Here is a 20,054-nt window from a genome sequence, read left to right as displayed (position 1 = left end):
TGACGAAATCGGAAATATTGCAGGAAACGCAAATATTACCGGAATCGGAAATATTACCGGAATCGGAAATATTTTCGGAAAAGGAAATTATTTCCGGAATCGGAAATATTAAACGGAAACGTAAATATTTGTTCGAAAAGGAAATGAATTCCAGAATTGGAAAACGAATTGAAAGCTCGACGAGCGACAAGCCGGCAAGCGAGCCGGCCCATCGCTCGACAAGCAAGGTAACACCGTGGGCCGCGCCCTACGAGCAAGGCAACAACCATTGTTCGCGCCAAGCTACAAGCAAGGGAGCAGCCTCATGGGCCGCGCCAAGCTGCGAGCAAGGCAGCAACCATGGGTCGCGCCAAGCTGCAAGCAAGGCAGCAGCTCATGGGTCGCGCCAAGCCTGCGACAAGGCAGCAACACATGGGCTGCGCCCAGCCGGCGAGCAGTGTGTGCAAGGCCTGCCGAGGCGAGGGCCACAACGCATTGGGCCGAGGCAGCACGCACACCAACGTGGCCCGTTGTGGCTGCGTTGGGTTGTTTCGTCTTGGGCTCCAAGAAATATCCGATTGCTTAATTTCCAAGTAACCTTGGATTAAGAATTCCTAGTTTTACTAGAATTCAAATAATCAAGAGTTTAATTAATGTTACAATTCTAATTGAATAAGAATTTCAATCCTAGTAGGGTTGGTAATTCTATTCCTAGTAATATAAAACTCAAATTCCTTATTTCCTACACTATAAATATAAGGCTAGGGCCTCATAATTATACACATTAATTGAATTGAAAATCATATTCTTTATTCCCATTGTGTTCAAGGGAGAACATAATACAAGCCTAACCCGAATACATAAAATCTTAAGTAAAATCCTTGTTGGTTAAACGTAAGGCGGATCCGAACGTGATGTGGACTTTCTACGAAGGGGTAACGTTTGGCCCTCTAAAGACTTGTTCTTGTTCGGTACGGGAGCAGCTAGGGAAGGTACGCATCACATTGTATGTCACCTAAATTATGCTAATTGACTATGTGGCAATTAATTTGGATTCTGGCTTTACGATTTTTCCGCATGAATTATATTGTTGTATTATTCATAACCTAACAGGGTTGACCATAGTCGGAGAGGTTGGCCTGTTGGTGCATGGGATGGGCCAGTTGAACAGGACTAGGCCCTAGGAGAGAGGGTGTTGTTGTTGGTTTATGCCAATGTTATTGGACTTGAGCATGCTGAAATTGAGCATGTTGGGATTGGGCTTGCTGTTGTGGGAAAGGGATCGAATTGTCTTGCTATCCAAGTTTGCTACCATTTTTGTTGGTCTCATTGCGAGTGATGTTGTTAGGCTTGCTGAACATGAGCAGTAGAGTTATGTTGTTGTTGTTGATTGTTTTACCCCCAACCCATCCCCATCCCTTTTCCAGAATTCTCTCCATGGCCACCAGAGCCACGACCACGGTCGGCGCTGCCACCGCCATAGGGCTGGTGCTTTTGCTGGTTATATGGTGGCGCCGCCTCCAGCCAGGCCAACGGTGGTGGATGTTGTGCCATAAAAGCAGTATTATGTGCATTTGATCATTCGAACGTCGATCTTCTTCGAGTTGCAATCGTGATCGAGCCTCTTCGAATATGGGAAGTGGAACGGTTTGTTGGATCATTGTAGCAACAATGTCATAATTCGTACCAACTAAACTTGCTACAAGACGTAACACCAATTTTGTTTCTGACACCGGATTATCAATGTTAGCCAATTGAACACTCAAAGTTTTTAATATCAAACAATAAGAATCAATGTCAGAAAAATTATTCAAATGAATAGAATGAAACCGATATTCCCAATAATTTGCCATTTTATTTTTGTTATTTTAGAAAATCACCTTGAGTTTATCCCACATTTGTTGAGTTGGTGCTTCGTTGCAAAGTGTCGTATGAAGGAATCCGTTGAAATTGTCCCATAAATCTATTTTTTCACAACTGAATCAAGTAGATTCCACATCGTGTCAGAGACATCTGTTGGACGGGGTGTTTTTAGATCTATGTGATCTCGGACATTAAAAGCATGAATATGACATATGAACAGTTCAACTCAGTTTGAGTATTGAACTTTTTTCCGATAAGTGGAGGATGACATTGTTGATATTATTGATAGAGAGGACGGGATGATAAATTGATAATCACTCGAGGGGGTTTGGACGCCCTTGGGCTTATCACTGTCATCTTTACCCTACTTTTTGTGTATCATATTAGATATTGTGAAACTCCGTGAATTGGAGTGGTTCCATTGATCAAATATATATAGTGGGTTACAACATTAGTCACCTAATGTGACTAGAAGTTTATTGTACATAAAATATTCTAAGAGATTTTATCTCTATCAATGTGCACAAATGTCTACCCTACTTTTTTTTTAAAAAGAAAAAAAACACTTGAAAAAAGGTCGAAATTAATGTCAGTAGCGCCCAAATTAATCATAAATGAGATGTGCTTCAGTAGTTTTAGTAGATAGCCAATTCAAGTTTTGTTATCCCATCAACACAATTTTGAATCCTTCCACCGGCGTTTTTGTTAAACTTTTTCTTTACTTCTTTTTTTCACAATTCAAGTCTAATAGGTTGTCTAATAATGTGGGATTTTGCATTAATATTCTAATAATGTACTTTGCATAGTTTCTTTAATCAACTTTTTGCTATTTTTAAATATATATTTTACTTAATTTTTTAAAGCATGCTACTTATTACAATACTGCATATCCTATTTTTCAATTATGAATACGCCACTGCTTTTACCATAAATTCAACTGCATAAACATCATTTAGTGATTCCATATTTCCCTCAAAAAAATTTTAGTGATTCCATATTTAAAAACAACCATCATTTGTTAATACAAGCAAACGGCGATGGAACGATTGTATAATTCGATCTCTAACAAGTATTAAAATCAATATCAAAAGGAAAAAATATTGTGCTATATTGTAGATTGCATTGATATAGGAAGAGGAGGCCATAAGAATCAAACTTTGCTAAGAAATAAGGGAGAATGAGAGAGTCATAATTGAAATAAAGGGAGTATAGACCAAGATTATCAATCTACATTTGGAGAATAGTAGAAAAATATAGCAATAAACTCCTTAATAAAAGAGCATGAGTTTCATCTGTTCTTTTCTTTCAACTAAGAGAAGGCACTACAGTGTTCTCATTTTATAGTGTTCCACAAAAAAATTGAATTGCAAGTCTTAAAATGTTAAATAACTTAACGTTATCCATATAGTCATAGCATGACCGCATAGCGCAGTGGATTAGCGCGTTTGACTTCGGATCAAAAGGTCGTGGGTTCGACTCCCACTGTGGTCGTCATTTTTGTTGAAATTTACTCACACGCTGTGAACGAACTCTCTTGTCCACGTCTGACTCAAGTGGGCTAAATTTTTGTAGGTTTCTCCAATATTTTCATGGTTGTCCCTGTATACTGAAGCCCATCCTCGTTTATTTCATAAAGATTCGGGATTATTATTAGTTTTAAGGTCCGTTTCTTATCTTTATCCAAAAAATAAAATTCATTATAATACAAAAGCATATAAACCACACAAATATTTTTATACCCCTCCGTCTTTTTTCCATCCGTTATATGTTGATCAACACAAGTATGAAGCATACACAGTTGAATTTGATATTAATAATGATACAAGTAGGATAGTTGACAATAAAGAAATACCAAGTGAGGCGTAAAGGTTACCAAAAGTAAATTATACACAATTGAAGAATGGGTATAAAAGTTACCCAAAATAGAGTAACTTCTAACTAAAAAAATACGATCGGGGATAGTAGTTGTAACTCCTAAAAAAAGGGGTTTTTATTCGACGTCCTATTCAGCTAAAAACGCCCTCATTTTAATGGTGAAAGTACGTCACTACTCTTGTAAAAATTAACCCCAATCCCTCCCCTTCCCCCTCACCTCAACCTTCATACACGTTCAGATAATCAGATCAGAAAATCACCAAATCAAACCACCGTCGTCAACCACCAGACCACCTACCGTCAATCACAAAACCACCTGCCGTCAACCACAACCGCTGCACCACTGCACGTCTGCACACACCTCATCCACTGCAGACACCTCATCCACTGCACACACCGACCACCACCGCACCACTGCACACACTGTACACACCGACCACCGCCGCACCACTGCACAAACCGCACCACCACCGCAACCGCCACATCCCTGTCGCTGCGCCCCGTAGCTGCCCCCGCCTCTGCACCCAAACTACTCCTCCCCCGCAGCTTCCCCTGATTCTGCGTTTTTTTTTTTAAAAAAAAATACAAATTGCAGCCCAGATTTGGCGGCCGAGCCATGGTCGTAACGCCTTGAAATAGCGGCAGCGACCATGGTTGGGCCGCAGATCTTGGGCGGGTGAACCATGGCGGCGCCGCTATTCCAAGGCGGTACGACCATGGCCAGGCCGCCAATTCCGAGCGGCAATTTGTATTTTTAAAAAAAAAATTGAATTGATTTTTTAAATGCATTTTTAAAACTAATTCTATAATTTCTGGAAAAAAAAAAGATTGAATTGATTTTTTAAATGTTTTTTTTAAACTAATTCTAAATTTTCCTAATTTTTAAAGAATCTCAAAACTATTTAAAATGTAAACACAATTTAAAGAAATGAATTTTTTTTAATTTAACACAGCCACGATTTTTTTTATTTATTTTTAGTGTACGACTGCTGCCTAAGATACGATGGTGGTGGATACGATGGTGGGGATGGTTACGGGGTGGGGTAGATTATATAAGGGCACAAATGTCCTTTCATGTAAAATACGCGGGCGTTTTTAGCGGATGAGGACGTCGAATAGCGATACACTAAAAAAACATAGAGGGAATACTATGTACAAATATTTCATACTTGTACATAGTACTACGCGGAGGAAGTATAAATCAATACTCCGTATCTGATATGTATTTCACAAATACATATCACCCACTAAACGACAAAATAGGGATAAGACAAACGCTAAAGGACAAAATAATTTTTTTTTTGAAAATGGCATCTATTTTCCCAAAATGGCATCTGTTCTTTGAAAAATGGCACATGCTTTCATTTTTGTCTTATCTCTATTTTGTCGTTTAGTGGGGTGATATGTATCTTGAAATATATATCAGATATTGACCTCTCTGTCCTCATACTCCGTGTAATAGAGATGAATAAGTATAAGGTAACGATCAGTAAATATGTAACACGTATTAAAACATAAGTACGAAGTGTTAATTTACGGAGTAAAGAGTTCGAAAGTTGTGGAGTACAAGTTAGACAATGATCAAGTGGTAGAGGGAAAGAAGTTAAATTCATAAGAAAAATGTACGGAGTATACGTATTCCAGTAAGTAAGAAAGATCGATAAGTATGGATGTCAATTAAATTAGGTGGTAAAGTGTTAAAAAATACAATGTAATACCTAAGGATTGCATGTGATCGAATCTCATATAAATCATTTGCGCCTCGTCCTTTATGACTCTCTCTCCCCACAAAAAAAAAAAAAAAAAAAAAATTTAAAAACTATTGGTGCACCTAATTTATTTACTCTCTAGTTTCGCAATCAAAACATAGACCTACTGTCTGGTGGGTTGATTGTAACTTTGATGCTAGCTTGCTTTGCTTTCACATTGTTGTGTTAATACAGCAAACTCGCACTTGGTTTTGAAATTATAATTAATACCATCATCATATTCTACATTTTTATATGGTCCTTGACACAACTTGCACTAGTTTTTCTTTGGGACAACAGTCACTTGTGTGGAAAAATTCTAAACATAAAACATGTATTGTCCTCCCAATTACCTCTTTGACTAAACATGACATAAGTGCATCCCCTTTTTTCATTTGTTACCAACTTCATTTCCTTGTACACATACTTTTATACTAAAACAACACCAACAATAATATGTCAATTTTTGGTGCAAAATTTTCCCTTTCATAAAAATTCCTCTGTAAATCTGCTTAATTGTTGTTTATGTATGAAAAAAAAATATTGAATTATAGAATATGATAAAAATAAATATCAGGTAATAATAATTTGCTAAAAATGCTTTTGTTAATATTTTAGTCAATCGGTATTATCAATAAGGAAGACTTTTCAATGGCTACACCAAAATGGTAGCCACTATAACTTATCAAATCTCAGCCCTTTATTATAGTTGACTAATCTCATCCATTCATTTAGTTGACTATGAATATAACAAATCTGTTAAATAAAAAAATTACAATAAAACGTACTCCGTAATGAATTAAAATTACGCACTTCCTCCGTGATCTTTTGGACATTGGCCATATATAAAAAGAAATGTACGTCGGACATATATGTATTAACATATTACAAGGGAGTTTTAAGATTTAAACGGAACCAACTTGAACAATACTCCGTAATGGACATTCAGACATGAAAACAGAAGTAGGAGCAAAAACTATATATACTACAATATTTGAACAGAAATAATTATTCCGGAATTGGTGATCCTTTTGAATTGTAATTATTGAGTATATTTATACTAGTTCACTGTTTTGTAATTTGAAGAACCCAGTTAATTCAAAGAACACTAAATTGTTTTCCAAATTAGATATTTAACAGTAGAGATTAAGAATGGAGTATAAGCCTTTAGGGGTGAGAAAGATAGAAATATGGAGTGCCACACATATACACTACATAGATCGTGGGATTGAAGTGTTGGAAGTAAACCAAGTGTGTCTTGGCCTAGTGGAAAGGATTCCACCTTCCAACCAAAATGTTGGGGGTTCAATCCCCACTAGGGACACTTTGAGGGAGGGTTCCCCTTATCACTCCCCCCACTCTCAAAGTGTCTAGCTTGCTAACTCGGGCGGGTTGACCCGTGCGGGGTTCCGACCCGGTAGGGCTATTCATCTTACCTTGCAAAAAAAAAAAAGTGTTGGAAGTTTTATTAATTAATTTTTTTAAACCTTATGTTTTTTTTTTATTAACTGTCATTTGATATGTTTAAAGTCAACAAAAAAATGGATGTACAAAATTAGTCTTATATATTGTACGGTTTAGATTCAATTTATTAAAGTGGCTACCATTTTATTATAGATATTGTAAAATCATCCTATCAATTAATAATGGATAACATATTTACTCAAAATTCTGGTCAAATTAGCATATTAAACATATTGAAATTTTTTGTGCCTTTTGTATATGGTTTGTATTGGACATTTTAATTCAAAGTTTAACATTTTTAATTAGATTATGAAAATAAGTTAAACCATCGTGATCACTGTTATGAAAAGTTCACTCCTATAAATGTGTTTAATGAACTATGGTATTAATTGATATGATGATGTCTTACAAGGAAAAAGCAAAATTGAAAATGATGTCTTACAAGCAATAGTCGATTTGATACGATCATGATCTATCTGCTATTCATCGATTAACAATAATATAAACCTCTCATGAAATTCTTGTAGATAATGATCTAAGAATGATGACAAATTGAAGATTTAACGCACTAATTTTGTGCACAGAAAACGTACAACAGCTTCTCCACCAAAGTGATCGACAAACTTATTATTATTGTTACTCCATCTCCATCGTTTTAATTAATCTTATAAAAGTAATAGTAGTAATAGTATATTCTCGATTTACATTAAAATAAAAATAAGCCTGTGGGATTGTAGCCTAAAGATGTGCAATTAATTGACCAAACGATATGAGTACGTAATTGACAGGAGTGAATTTAGGCGAGCAGAACAACAAGTCACATGATAGAACATGCAGCAGGATTTTCCTCGCTGAAATAATCGCACCGACTCGAACAGTACCCAGGTGGAGGTGGGGGTGGGCATGGCCGCCCATAGTAACCGTATGGGTAACCGGCACCAGGCCCACCACCGTAGCATGGTCCTCCGGGTCTGCCTTCATAGCATGGAGCACAGCAGATTGATACAGGAAACACTGTCTGTGGTGGTGGACCGGGTGGAAACCCAGGCACCCATTGTGCCTCTGGCTCTTGCGGTTTTGGCGCTGGAGCCGGTGCTGGTGCCGGTGCCGCTGGTTTAGGAGCTGGCTCAGCTGGTTTGGGTGCTGGCTGAGCTGGTTTTGGAGCTGCCTCAGGGGGTGAGTCAGATTTCTTGGAGCCGTTTTTTTGTATCTTTTCAGGTGGTTTCTGTTCAGGAGCAGGCTTAGGCTTTTCAGGCTCAGGGGCTGGAGCAGGCTTGGGTTTGGGCTTCTCAGGCTCAGCTGGGGCAGGAGCAGGGGCAGGGGCAGGCTTGGGCTTGGGTTTCTCAGGTTCGGCCGGTGCTGGAGCAGGAGCAGGAGCAGGAGCAGGAGCAGGCTTAGGCTTGTTTGGCTGCTTGATTTCAATACTCTTGATAGATTTTCCAGCTTTACAGCAAAGCTTGTCTCTGATCTTCTCAGGACTGCAGCAGACGACGGTGATGATCACCGTGTTGTTCTTCTCATCAAATACTTGGTCTCGTATTTCTCTTGTCATTAACCAACAAAGAAATTGATAACTCAGTCCAGTTTCAATTCATTGCATATAGGAGTTTGTAACAAATTAATTTGCAAATAAATAAAATGAAGTGAAGAAAAAGCAATCAGAGACTCACGAGGAAATCTGCAAAGGACTTTCTTGACCTTTCTATAACATTGACAGCAGTCAAGATCAACCTTGAGTACCATTGTTGTGACCTGTTGATCGACATTCAAATTATCAGAACGTCTGTTTGTTAAATTAAATCAAAAAATAAATGTAGAAAGCAGGAAAGAGATCAAACCTTCTGTTCGTCAGAACAAGTCATGGTTGGAGATAGGAAGTGATGAGATGACTGATGAGTTACAGAAATGTAAAAGCAAAGAGAAAGAAGAATGAGTGATTAGTGATCAATGTAGAAAGCAGTTATGGCAGCTGCTCTGCTGGCTGCCTAATAATGGAATGAAGGGTGACGGTGATAGAAAGAAAGGGGAGACAGAGAGAGGTACGTACAGAAGGGGAGGCTGCAAATCCTCGCGGTGGGGTGCTTTTAAAATCACTAATTGCCTTCTTTAAGTAAGGGTGTTAGGGTGCGAGTGTGGACGTAATTTGCAAACTAATTAAGCTCTATAGCTTTTGTGTGTCCCCGGCTTACAATAATACAAGTATTAATTTTGGCGGATTAGGCATCAAGTAAAAGTTACTATCAATAAAAGTTAACTTGAAAAAACACTTGTATTTTCCCATCTAAAAAAACTTTAAACTTGTTTTTTACCATCTTAAAACGGAAAAATACATCAAATCTTTATGTGGGGCCCATTAGTTCAATTTCTCTCCAATTATGTTCCCCACATAATGTTTTTACGGATTTTTCATGAAATACCCTCAATTTTCACGAAATTTACCAAATGCCCCTCAACTTTAAGAAATTCACCAAATGCCCCTCACCTTTAATATAATACCCAAACTACCCTTACTAATGACGCGCCGTTAGTCCGCCGTTAGCCTACTTTTCTAATTTACCAAATGCCCCTACAATGTAACTTATTTCACCAAATACCCCTATTTTAAAATATAATTCACCAAATGCCCAAATGTAAAAAATACCCCTATTTTAAAATATAATTCACCAAAGGTGGAACAATCCTTGTCGGCTGGTGTTAAGGGGGAGGAAATTGATGAAACAGGTTCTCCGGGCTAATTTGTTGGTGGAGTTTCTGGGTTTTCACTGGCTAACAATTGTCCATTGGTTGGGGTTGAGGTTGGGTTGGGGTTGGGGTTGGGTTCTCTCTCTCTCCATTTTTTTTAAGACAAGTGAGAGTCTTTTTATTTTTAGATGTGACTACAACATTAGTTTACACCATAACTGAGCTTAATCATACTTTGGGGGAGTTGATGTCAAAAATCCGTAGCTCTAGCGACAACCACATGTCCATAGTAGGACTAGACATCGAAAGACACTACTATCAAGATGACACCAAACACCAACTTGCTGAAAAAGTTGTCATAGTGAAGCTGTGTTTCTTCGACACTTGCTTGATTATCCAGTTGTTGCGGATTAATAAACCTATTTGTTCACTGGCCTAGTTCTTCCAAAGACAAGAGCTTACCTTTGTTGCTGTTAAAATGAAAACTGTCTTAAAGCGTTGAACAGAGATTATGGGATTCAATGCAGGAATGCTTTTGATTTGGGTGAAGTGGTTGTAACTGTTAAACAGGATAAAAAACAGACCAATGAAAAGTTCAAAACATTTGGATTGCAATATGTGACGAATCTATTTACACCGGGTAAAGAATTGTTTTTGAACGTGCTTAAAGGTCCTGCAGCACCTCTAGGAAATTGGGGTGCTACTATGTTGTCTTTACAACAAATTGAAGCAGCTACTCGTGATGCTTACTTGTGCTGCCTTGTTGCGTATTTCTCTTGTTAATTACTCCATATTTGGGAACATAACTGCTTCCTCATGAAATTGTAATCAATCTAGCATTTCTGCTGCTAATAATTTCAGATGTGTCAGAAATAAAGTGTACTAAAAATATCAGCAACATATTAAGCATATTCACCACACAAAAAACATCACTTAGCAAACTAGATTAAGCATATTCACCATTCAAAAACATCATAATTAATCATATTCACCATTCAAAAATAACTTCATATAGTGACAGATATACTGAAATAATATGTAGTATGGAACAAAAACATCATAATTAAGCATATTCGCCGTTGTTGCTTGGATCACACTTGTAGTATAACCTTTGTGGATTGAGTGTTGTATCGGAGCTACGAATGACAAATTTCCTCCCACAATAACCGATTTTATTTGGGACTCTAACATATGTGGACTCATTATGTGTGGATGATGATTTTGAATGATAACTCATGACACAAAATGAGATGAAAATACAACAAAACAATTTGGTGACTAAATAAACACTCAGAACAGGGTTATTTATACCAAAACAATAAGCTACGGCTATTTTTCAATCCCAAAAAACTAGCCGTTGGGCTTTAAAAAGGTAATTTTTACATTTGGGCATTTGGTGAATTATATTTTAAAATAGGGGTATTTGGTGAAATAAGTTACATTGTAGGGGCATTTGGTGAATTATAAAAGTAGGCTAACGGCGCGTCATTAGTAAGGGTAGTTTGGGTATTATATTAAAGGTGAGGGGCATTTGGTGAATTTCTGAAAGTTGAGGGGCATTTGGTGAATTTCGTGAAAATTGAGGGGCATCAAGTAAAAGTTACTATCAATAAAAGTTAACTTGAAAAAACACTTGTATTTTCCCATCTAAAAAAACCTTAAACTTGTTTTTTACCATCTTAAAACGGAAAAATACATCAAATCTTTATGTGGGGCCCATTAGTTCAATTTCTCTCCAATTATGTTCCCCCACATAATGTTTTTATCTATTTTACCTTTTTTCAGGTGATAAAAATAAGTTTTAAATTTTTTTTGGTAGTAAAATATAAATTTTAGTTTTTGGAAAATTACTTTAAATAATCCAATCTTTCAACAATTTCCTATTAATAATCCAACCTTTGAATTATCTCTATTATATAAGTGAATAGTTGAGGTTGTCAGATGACCGACTCAACCAAAAGCTCAAGTTTATGGTTGAAGCCCCAATATTAGTTTTATACTCTATCACGCCCCCTCATATGAAGCCCTTTGGGCTTGAAGTGTGGATGCAACATAGGCCTCCTCATACCTAGCGCGAAATATTCCACTTTGAAATGAGGGGTGGATGAGATTTGAACCTGTGGCCTTTGCGTCACGCGGGCTCTGGTACCATGTTAGAGGACCAACTCAACCAAAATGTTAAGCTTATGGTTGAAGCCTCAAGATAATTTTATACTCTATCAAAGGTTATTATCGTAATCACGCTTTTGGTGTCCCCTATCTAAAAGATTACAATACCCTCTACTATTTCAAAGTTTTATTCAAAATTAAATCTGATTATTACCCAACTATTCAAGAAAATTGGCAATGCTTTCATTCAACCGGACCTTTCATTTTCTTTCTCCTATTACCATGATTTCTATATTTTCCCCCAATTTCCCCGATTTCTAGCCTATGTTTCTTCCTAATTTTTCTAAAATTCTTCAACAAATTCGTGAATTGCTATAACCATCGTAGTCGTTGATTACATCTTCAACAAGTTTATCCTATGGCGAAGGGTCCCAGACTTTACTATGACATAGGCAAAAGAGCCAGATGTTCATTTCTTTTTTTACCATGTTTTATGTTGATCGAATTTCAATATTATTGTTCTTGATTTTTTGGGGTATAATTAACGGGTTGATTTTGTGTTTTCTTTTGATGGGTTTTTTGTTGTTGTTATTGTAGTTCTTCTGTACAAGGATTATCAGAGTGACCACAAGTTCACCCTTACCACTTACACCATCATGGTAAGACCATCGTAGTCGTTGATTGCGGCAACATAGCCAAACCCGAAGAACTGAAGATTCAAATATTAAAAGCTGGAATAAGGTAATGACGATCTGAAGCAATAAATAGGGTATGTTCTTGATAGATTAAAAAATGATACCGCAAGTGCACGGTGTCTGTTGTTAGCAGATACTTAGCAAATACGGGTCGATCCAACAGGGAGGCAAGTTCCATTAGTTTTTGCCCAATTATACGAACTATTTCAATAAACGAAAGTTGAATTTGGTTTATAAACTAATGAAACTAAAGCAATAAAATAAATGCGTAATTTATCAATGAATTAAAGGACTAGGGCGTCTGTTCGGTTCACCGTGCTTATACCAATCAAAGAACACAATTCAATTCGACAATAAATAAACTAAGCCGAGTAATTAAAGTACATGTTAATCCTACGGTCGGGTCTTAACACTTTCAATCCAACATATGCAGTACGGTCGCTAACATAATCAGAATTGCAAATTGTACGAAGCCTCTAAGAATACGATCTTTCAATTCTAACTCCTATTAGCTAGATAATCAATCCATGATATTGGCCAATTACATGAATCAACAATTAAGAACAAATAAATAAGAATTACTCAAGCATAATCTATAAATTAACAAACTTTAATGCATAACGATTATGGTATAAACATGGCTTCCTTTACTTAGCCCTAGAAAATGACTACTCGCTCATAATTAAATTAACAAGCATGAAATAAATAATAAGAATGAATTTTATAATCAAAGGATAAATTAATCTTAGGAACGAAAATAATAAGAGTGACTTAAAGCAAGAGAAATTATAAAATTACCTTAGATTGATGAATGAAAGAAATCAGAAAAGTAGCGTTCAACAATGGAAGAGAGAAAAGTAGTAATAAGCGTTTAAAAGAATTCTAGGAAAAAATATAACATGAGGAAAATAAATATATTCCCTTGAGTATTTATATGCTCCTATTTTTTAAAATAAAATAAATAAATAAATAAATAAGAAAATAAATTAAAAGACGTCAATGATTGGTCGATGGAACGATGACGTGGCAATGAAACCCGAGCACGACCGAACCGCCTAGGCTACGCTCACGCCACAAGAGTTGGCGAGCCATGGGCAGCGAGGGATCTCGCGCACCATCCCTCGCTGGCCCAATGAAGTGTAGCAATGTAAAGCAAGGAGCGAGGCGAGGCAGCGAGGGAGCTAGCGAGCTATCCCTCGCTGGCCAAGTGAAGTGCAGAAAAGCATAGCAATGAAGCAACGAGGGAACGAGGGATCTCGCGCACCATCCCTCGCTGGCCTGGTGAAGCGTATAGCAAGACAAAGCAAGGAGCAAGGAAGCGAGGGATCTCGCGCACCATCCCTCGCTGCCCTGTGTGTGTGCGCAACAAGCAATGATGAGGCAATTAATTAGGTCATCCCCGGAAAGCTCAATTCTCCGATCAAACACTTCGTCTTCGACTCAAACCATCCGGTGATCATTCGATCCACCTCCAAAACTCCGGAAACATCCAAATGATTGTAAAATCACCTGAAATATCAAAGAAAACACAAACGGAGCGTAATAGAGTACAATAACGACGACTTATGCAATTATGACTTTAAATGCAACTAATATGAGACAAATGCCTAGAAATGCAACCTAAATGAGCCTAAAATACCCTATATAAATATGATACATCACTTCTTTGTAATTTTACCAAGGTTTCCATGGAGAATTCAATAGGTATTGGCACGAATTTAGCTTATTATTTTGGGATGTTGAATTCAGCATATAGAAGTTAACAAACTCGTGAAAGGGAGGTCGTTGGATAATCTGGAGTTTATGCAATTGATTTTTATTTTTAATTTTAATTTCGCAGATTTTGTGGAAGAATTCATCTTTGTTTGATTAATTACAAATTTGAAGTTCTTAAACCGCCATTCCTAAAAGTGATGGCAAAATGATTGCATTCATGCTTAAAGTTTCAATTTTTATCATGTTCTTGACGGATATATATATTGAAAGTTCGTACCTTTATGTCCTTATTATTCAAATTTAGGTTTAGTTTTTGTGTTGATTAGTGTGTTATTACTGTGTTTTAGAGAGGATTATGTTTCTTGAAATCCCTATTGCTTTCAAATGTAAGGATATCTTCTGTTGTGCGTTGTTCGGATATACTCGAAACAAGTTGAGTACCTTCAACATGATTTCAATGTTCTATGGGTGAGTTTGAGGAATGTTGTTGTTCCTAAGTTTTGGTTGATGACACACACATATTGCAAACTTCCTGATTATGGTTGCTAAATGACTTTGAACAGGCATATGCCCAAGTTTCTATTAGGATAGGAACTTGAATAAACTGGTGAAGTTCCTGAGGTACACTTGGAACAGTCAATGGAGTTTCAGAGCTGGAAGTTGTATCTGTTCCAGTTTGAAGTCACAAGAGGAGCAACACAGTTACATATCAAGAGTTCCGAATATCCACAAGAACTATTACAGACTCATAGCCAAGAGTTCCTGTGTTAGCTAGAGAGGAACTCATCAATGTTCCTTGGCTGGAACGTCTGAAGCTTCTGAGTTGCAAGTTCCAGACAAAGGGAAGACATGAAGTCTAGGTAGTCCACTGTACTTAGAATTTTATGTAAATATTAATTATGCTAATGGTATATAGAGTACTCAAGGAACTTATGATTTAATTAGGCCATTTATTTTATTGGAAGCGATTTTTATGGAAAACATTTTCATAAATAAAAACAAGTTTTGCATATTTAATATAAAATAGATTTACGTTTTATTTTATTTAAACAAAACTTATTTTCCTAAAAATTCTCCTAAGTTTTTGTAGATAAATAAAATCTGTTTTAAAGAAATATTTTAGGGTTTGATTGAGTCAAATCACTAACTGCTTTATGGCTGAACGTGGGAAGTGGTCTTCCCCTTGTTCCTCAAGTCAAGGGACGTGGAGACCAAAGTGCTGGCAGTTAGCAGTTGAGGTTTTGAAGGGAACTAACCCTAAGGATAAACACTATAAAAGGGAAATCGTTTTTGGTTTAAAGTACACAAACATTCTGAGAGTTCTTGCTTTCCTAAAAACGTTTTGTCTAAGATTTTCTAAAACAGTTTGTGTCCTAGTTAATTCAAAGTTCCTAAGTTCCTTATATCCACACAAAAGCATTATTAATATCTAGAGTTATCCAAACACGAATTATATTTTGTATTAGTAAGGATAGAGTTATCCTGTTTAGACTTAGAGTTTAAGTCTGAGAGAGAGAAGTTAAGGAGTTGTAATCGAAGTAGATTACTGTGAGGAACACGAGTTTGAGAGGAACTTGTGTTGGAGAGATTATTGTAATCGAGGCATTACCATAATAAAAGAATTCTCTTCTTGATTAGTATCAAGAAGTTTTCACAATTGTTGTTATTGTCTTCTCTATTCTCAGTTTCTTGATTGTTTCTTAAGTTCCGCAAGAAACTTTATCAAAGTTCTAATTACAATTCACCCCCCCCCTCTTGTGCGTGTTCCTACTGGAATAACAGTTGGTATCAGAGCCAGTACTCACCAAAACACAGGAAACCCTGTTTGAGTCAAGTTCCTGAAAGTATGAACTCACAAGAGAAACTGGAAGAAGGTTACTCGACACAAAGGCCACCTATGTTCAATGGCAAGTTCTACTCATACTGGAAGAATAGAATGGAGATATTCATCAAAGCTGAAAATTACCAAGTTTGGCGTGTAATTGAAGTTGGAGACTTCGAGGTAACAAAGACCAATGCTGAAAACGAGGTAGTTCCTAAACCAATGTCTGAATTTTCTAAAGAAGACTTTGATAAATATGAGATGAATGCCATGGCTGTCAAAATCTTGCATTGCGGGCTTGGACCTCATGAACACAACAGAGTCATGGGGTGCAAGAACGCAAAACAGATTTGGGAACTACTTCAAGTAACCCACGAAGGAACTAATGAAGTTAAGCGTTCCAAAATTGACCTTTTGATGTCTAAATATGAAAGATTTGAGATGCTTCCAAAAGAAACTATTCAAGAAATGTTCACTAGATTTACTAACATAACCAATGAATTAGTTTCTCTTGGTAGAATCATTCCCACAGATGAACAGGTAAGAAAAATACTAAGAAGCATGCCACAAGATGATCGCTGGAGAACAAAGGTCACTGCACTGTTTGAGACCAAGGACTTCACCAAGTTCAACATTGAACAACTTGCTGGTTCCTTGATGACACACGAACTGCATCTTGGAGCTGCTGTTCCCGAGAGCTCAAGAAGTCGAGGACTTGCTCTAAAGGCTGAGGAACTCGATGAATCTGAACCAGATGAAGAAGAGGCTGCCATGCTGGTCAGAAGAATGAGAAAGCTCTATAGGAACTTCAAACCAGGAAACCAGAAAGGAAGGAACTTTGCCAAGAAAATCACTAGTTCCAAAACTGAGCAAGGTTGCTTCAAATGTGGAGAAACTGATCATCAAATTCGTGAATGCCCTCTGTGGGAGAACGACAAGACCAGAGGAAAAGGGAAGGAACAGGTCAAAGATCGCTTTAACAAGTCTACCTTCAACAGACCAAACTTCAAGAAGGCCATGATAGCTGCATGGGGCGAAGCAACAGACTCAGAAGACGATGAGGAACAACCAAATGAAGAAACTGCAAATCTCTGCCTTATGGCTAGAACAGAAGGAACTGATCAAGTTCCATCAGAAGAAGTAAGTTCCTCCACTCTTCAGTGTCTCTCAAAGTCAAAACTAATTGAACTGTTGCTAGAAACTCTAGATGATTACAAAAAGCTAAGTATATTAAAAGCACAAAGTGATAGAGCCTTGGAACTCAGTAAAGACCACATAAATTATCTGAACAATATTAGATCTGATGTCCAAGGCAGGTTCTTTGAATTACTAGATAGAAATACCTCTATTAATGAGTCATTCGAAAAAATTAGAAATGAAAACATCCTTCTACAAGTTCAACTCAGTCAATATAAGATGTTTAATTTAAGTTTAGATCCTACAAAATCCTTGGAAATCAACATGGGAATTTTTAACATCGACTTAGAAAATTTAAACAAAGATCTGATCACCACAAAGGAACAAAAAGAGAAACTGGAAAGGGAACTATCCATGGCCAGGGCACAGAGACAACCACCTAAAGTTCCTCCCAAATGGATTGAGAATGCTCAATCTAAGAGAACAGAAGGATTGGGCTTTAACCATAAAAATAGTCATAAGAAGAAGTATGTGGATCTTCCTAGTGTAAAAGTCTGCTTCTCATGTGGAAGTGGAAGTCACATAAGTACTGAGTGTTCCAAGATGAAGGAACAGGATCAAAGAAACATAAATTATGTAAAACAAAAATGGGTTAAGAAGTCTGAAGTTATAGTTGAAAAGGAACTCGAGGAAACCCGAGTTCCTGTAACTAACCTTTGATCTCTTTACAGATTCTAGTGAAGGGGAACAGCTCGTGGTATCTCGACAGCGGGTGTTCCAAACACATGACAGGAGACAAATCTAAATTCCTCTCACTAGAAGCCTACAATGGAGGAACTGTGACCTTTGGAGACAACATGAAAGGAGAAATTATTGGAATTGGAAAAGTTGGAAGGTCAAGTTCCTACGCCATTGAAAATGTATTTTTAGTCGAGGGTTTGATGCACAGTCTACTAAGCATCTCTCAATTCTGTGACAAAGGAAACTCTGTAAGTTTTACTTCTGAAAACTGTCAAATCATAAACAATAACACTGGGAAGGTTATTTTGGAAGGAACTCGTAAAGGGAACACATATTCTGTGGATCTCAATACAGTTCCCAGGAACAATCTAACCTGCCTCAGTGCCCTTGAAGAAAATTCCCTACTATGGCACAGGAGGTTTGGACATGCTAGTTTCTCGCTGCTTGACAAACTAAGATCAAAGGAACTGGTTCGAGGACTCCCCTCAATCAAGTTCCTAACTGATAAAGTGTGTGATGCATGTGCAAAAGGCAAGCATGTCCGAAGTTCCTTTAAATCTAAGAAATTGGTAAGCACCACAAAACCATTGGAACTCATCCATATGGACTTATGTGGACCAATGAGAATTCAAAGCAGAAGTGGGAAAAAATATGTATTAGTTATTGTTGATGATTACTCTCGCTTTACTTGGGTCATATTTCTAACAAGCAAGGATGAAACGTTTGATGAGTTTGTTACATTTTCAAAGAAAATCCAGAAAACCACAGGTCACCAACTGATCCATATAAGATCAGATCATGGAACAGAATTTGAAAACTACAAATTCGATGAATACTGCAAGGAACAAGGTATGGACCACAATTTCTCAGCTCCCAGAACTCCACAACAAAATGGAGTTGTTGAGAGGAAAAATAGAACCCTAGAGGACATGGCAAGAACCATGCTAATAGCCAGTTCCTTGCCTAGGAACTTCTGGGCTGAAGCAGTCAATACTGCTTGTTACATTATAAATAGAGTTATGATTCGAGCAATCCTAAACAAAACCCCCTATGAGCTACTAAAAGGTATAAAACCCAACATCTCTTACTTTAGAGCCTTTGGGAGCAAATGTTTTGTCCACAACAATGGAAAAAGGAACTTGGGGAAGTTTGATGAAAGAAGCGACGAGGCAGTGTTCCTAGGATATGCCTTAAATAGCAAGGCTTATAGAGTTTATAACAAAAGATCTATGTGTGTTGAGGAAAGTGTACATATAATATTTGATGAATCTAACAAAACTGACATAGTACAGGAACAAGAATTTTTCGAGATTGGTTTATCTCGTGCTGCAGAAAATGATGAGGAGTTCCAAATAAGCAAACACACAGCAAGAGGAACTGCTCAACAAAATCAAGAAGTTCCCGTACTAGAGGAACAAGCAGAAAACCAAGAAGATCCAGAAACAACACCAGAGGAACCCCAACAGGGAACTCAGGTCATAGAAGGAACTGACGAAAATGCCACAACACCAGTAGCTCAATTTCAACCTAAACCTTGGAAGCATCTAAAGTCCCACCCAATGGAATTCATTGTGAGTGACATCAGAAAAGGAACTCAGACAAGGTCACAACTAAGGAACTTTTGCGCATTCCACGCGTTCCTCTCCATATTTGAGCCAAGAAATCACACTGAGGCTCTGGAAGATGCTGACTGGATCATTGCCATGCAAGAAGAATTAAATGAATTCAAAAGAAACAAGGTATGGCACTTGGAACCCAAACCAAAGCACCAGAAGGTGATAGGGCTAAAATGGGTGTTCCGGAACAAGAAAGATGAACATGCAACAATCATAAGGAACAAAGCAAGGTTAGTGGTCAAAGGTTATAATCAACAGGAAGGCATTGACTTTGAAGAAACATTTGCACCTGTTGCTAGATTAGAAGCCATTAGAATCTTAATTGCTTTTGCTGCTTTCATGGGTTTTAAACTTTATCAAATGGATGTTAAATGTGCTTTCTTAAACGGTTTCTTAGAGGAAGATGTTTATGTGGAACAGCCCCCTGGATTTGAAAATCCCGAATTTCCAAATCACATTTACAAATTAGATAAGGCTCTCTATGGACTAAAACAAGCCCCTAGATCTTGGTACGAGAGATTATCAAAGTTCCTCCTTCAAAATGATTTTAAAAGAGGTAGAATAGACAAAACCTTATTCTTAAAATCTAGAGGAACTGACTTGTTAG

At 37.3% G+C, this 20,054-nt stretch overlaps 1 protein-coding gene and 1 non-coding gene across 2 annotated transcripts; one reads left to right on the top strand and one right to left on the bottom strand.

Moving 5' to 3' along the window:
- Positions 1-3,259: 3,259 nt before the first annotated feature.
- TRNAR-UCG (transfer RNA arginine (anticodon UCG)) lies at positions 3,260-3,333 on the top strand. The gene has a single exon. It is a non-coding gene; the product is annotated as a tRNA-Arg (tRNA).
- Positions 3,334-7,528: 4,195 nt separating this feature from the next.
- Positions 7,529-9,052, bottom strand: LOC110791607 (uncharacterized). Its single transcript, XM_021996362.2, has 3 exons — positions 8,768-9,052; positions 8,600-8,681; positions 7,529-8,471 (listed from the first exon to the last, which is right to left on the bottom strand). Exons 1-3 carry the CDS (start codon positions 8,789-8,791, stop codon positions 7,747-7,749), a joined length of 831 nt encoding a protein of 276 aa, XP_021852054.1. The 5' UTR covers positions 8,792-9,052; the 3' UTR covers positions 7,529-7,746.
- Between the last annotated feature and the right edge of the window lie 11,002 nt (positions 9,053-20,054).

Source organism: Spinacia oleracea, chromosome 5, assembly GCF_020520425.1.
Source record: "Spinacia oleracea cultivar Varoflay chromosome 5, BTI_SOV_V1, whole genome shotgun sequence".
Classification (NCBI taxonomy): domain Eukaryota; kingdom Viridiplantae; phylum Streptophyta; class Magnoliopsida; order Caryophyllales; family Amaranthaceae; genus Spinacia; species Spinacia oleracea.
This window is presented reverse-complemented; position numbering and strand designations above follow the sequence as displayed.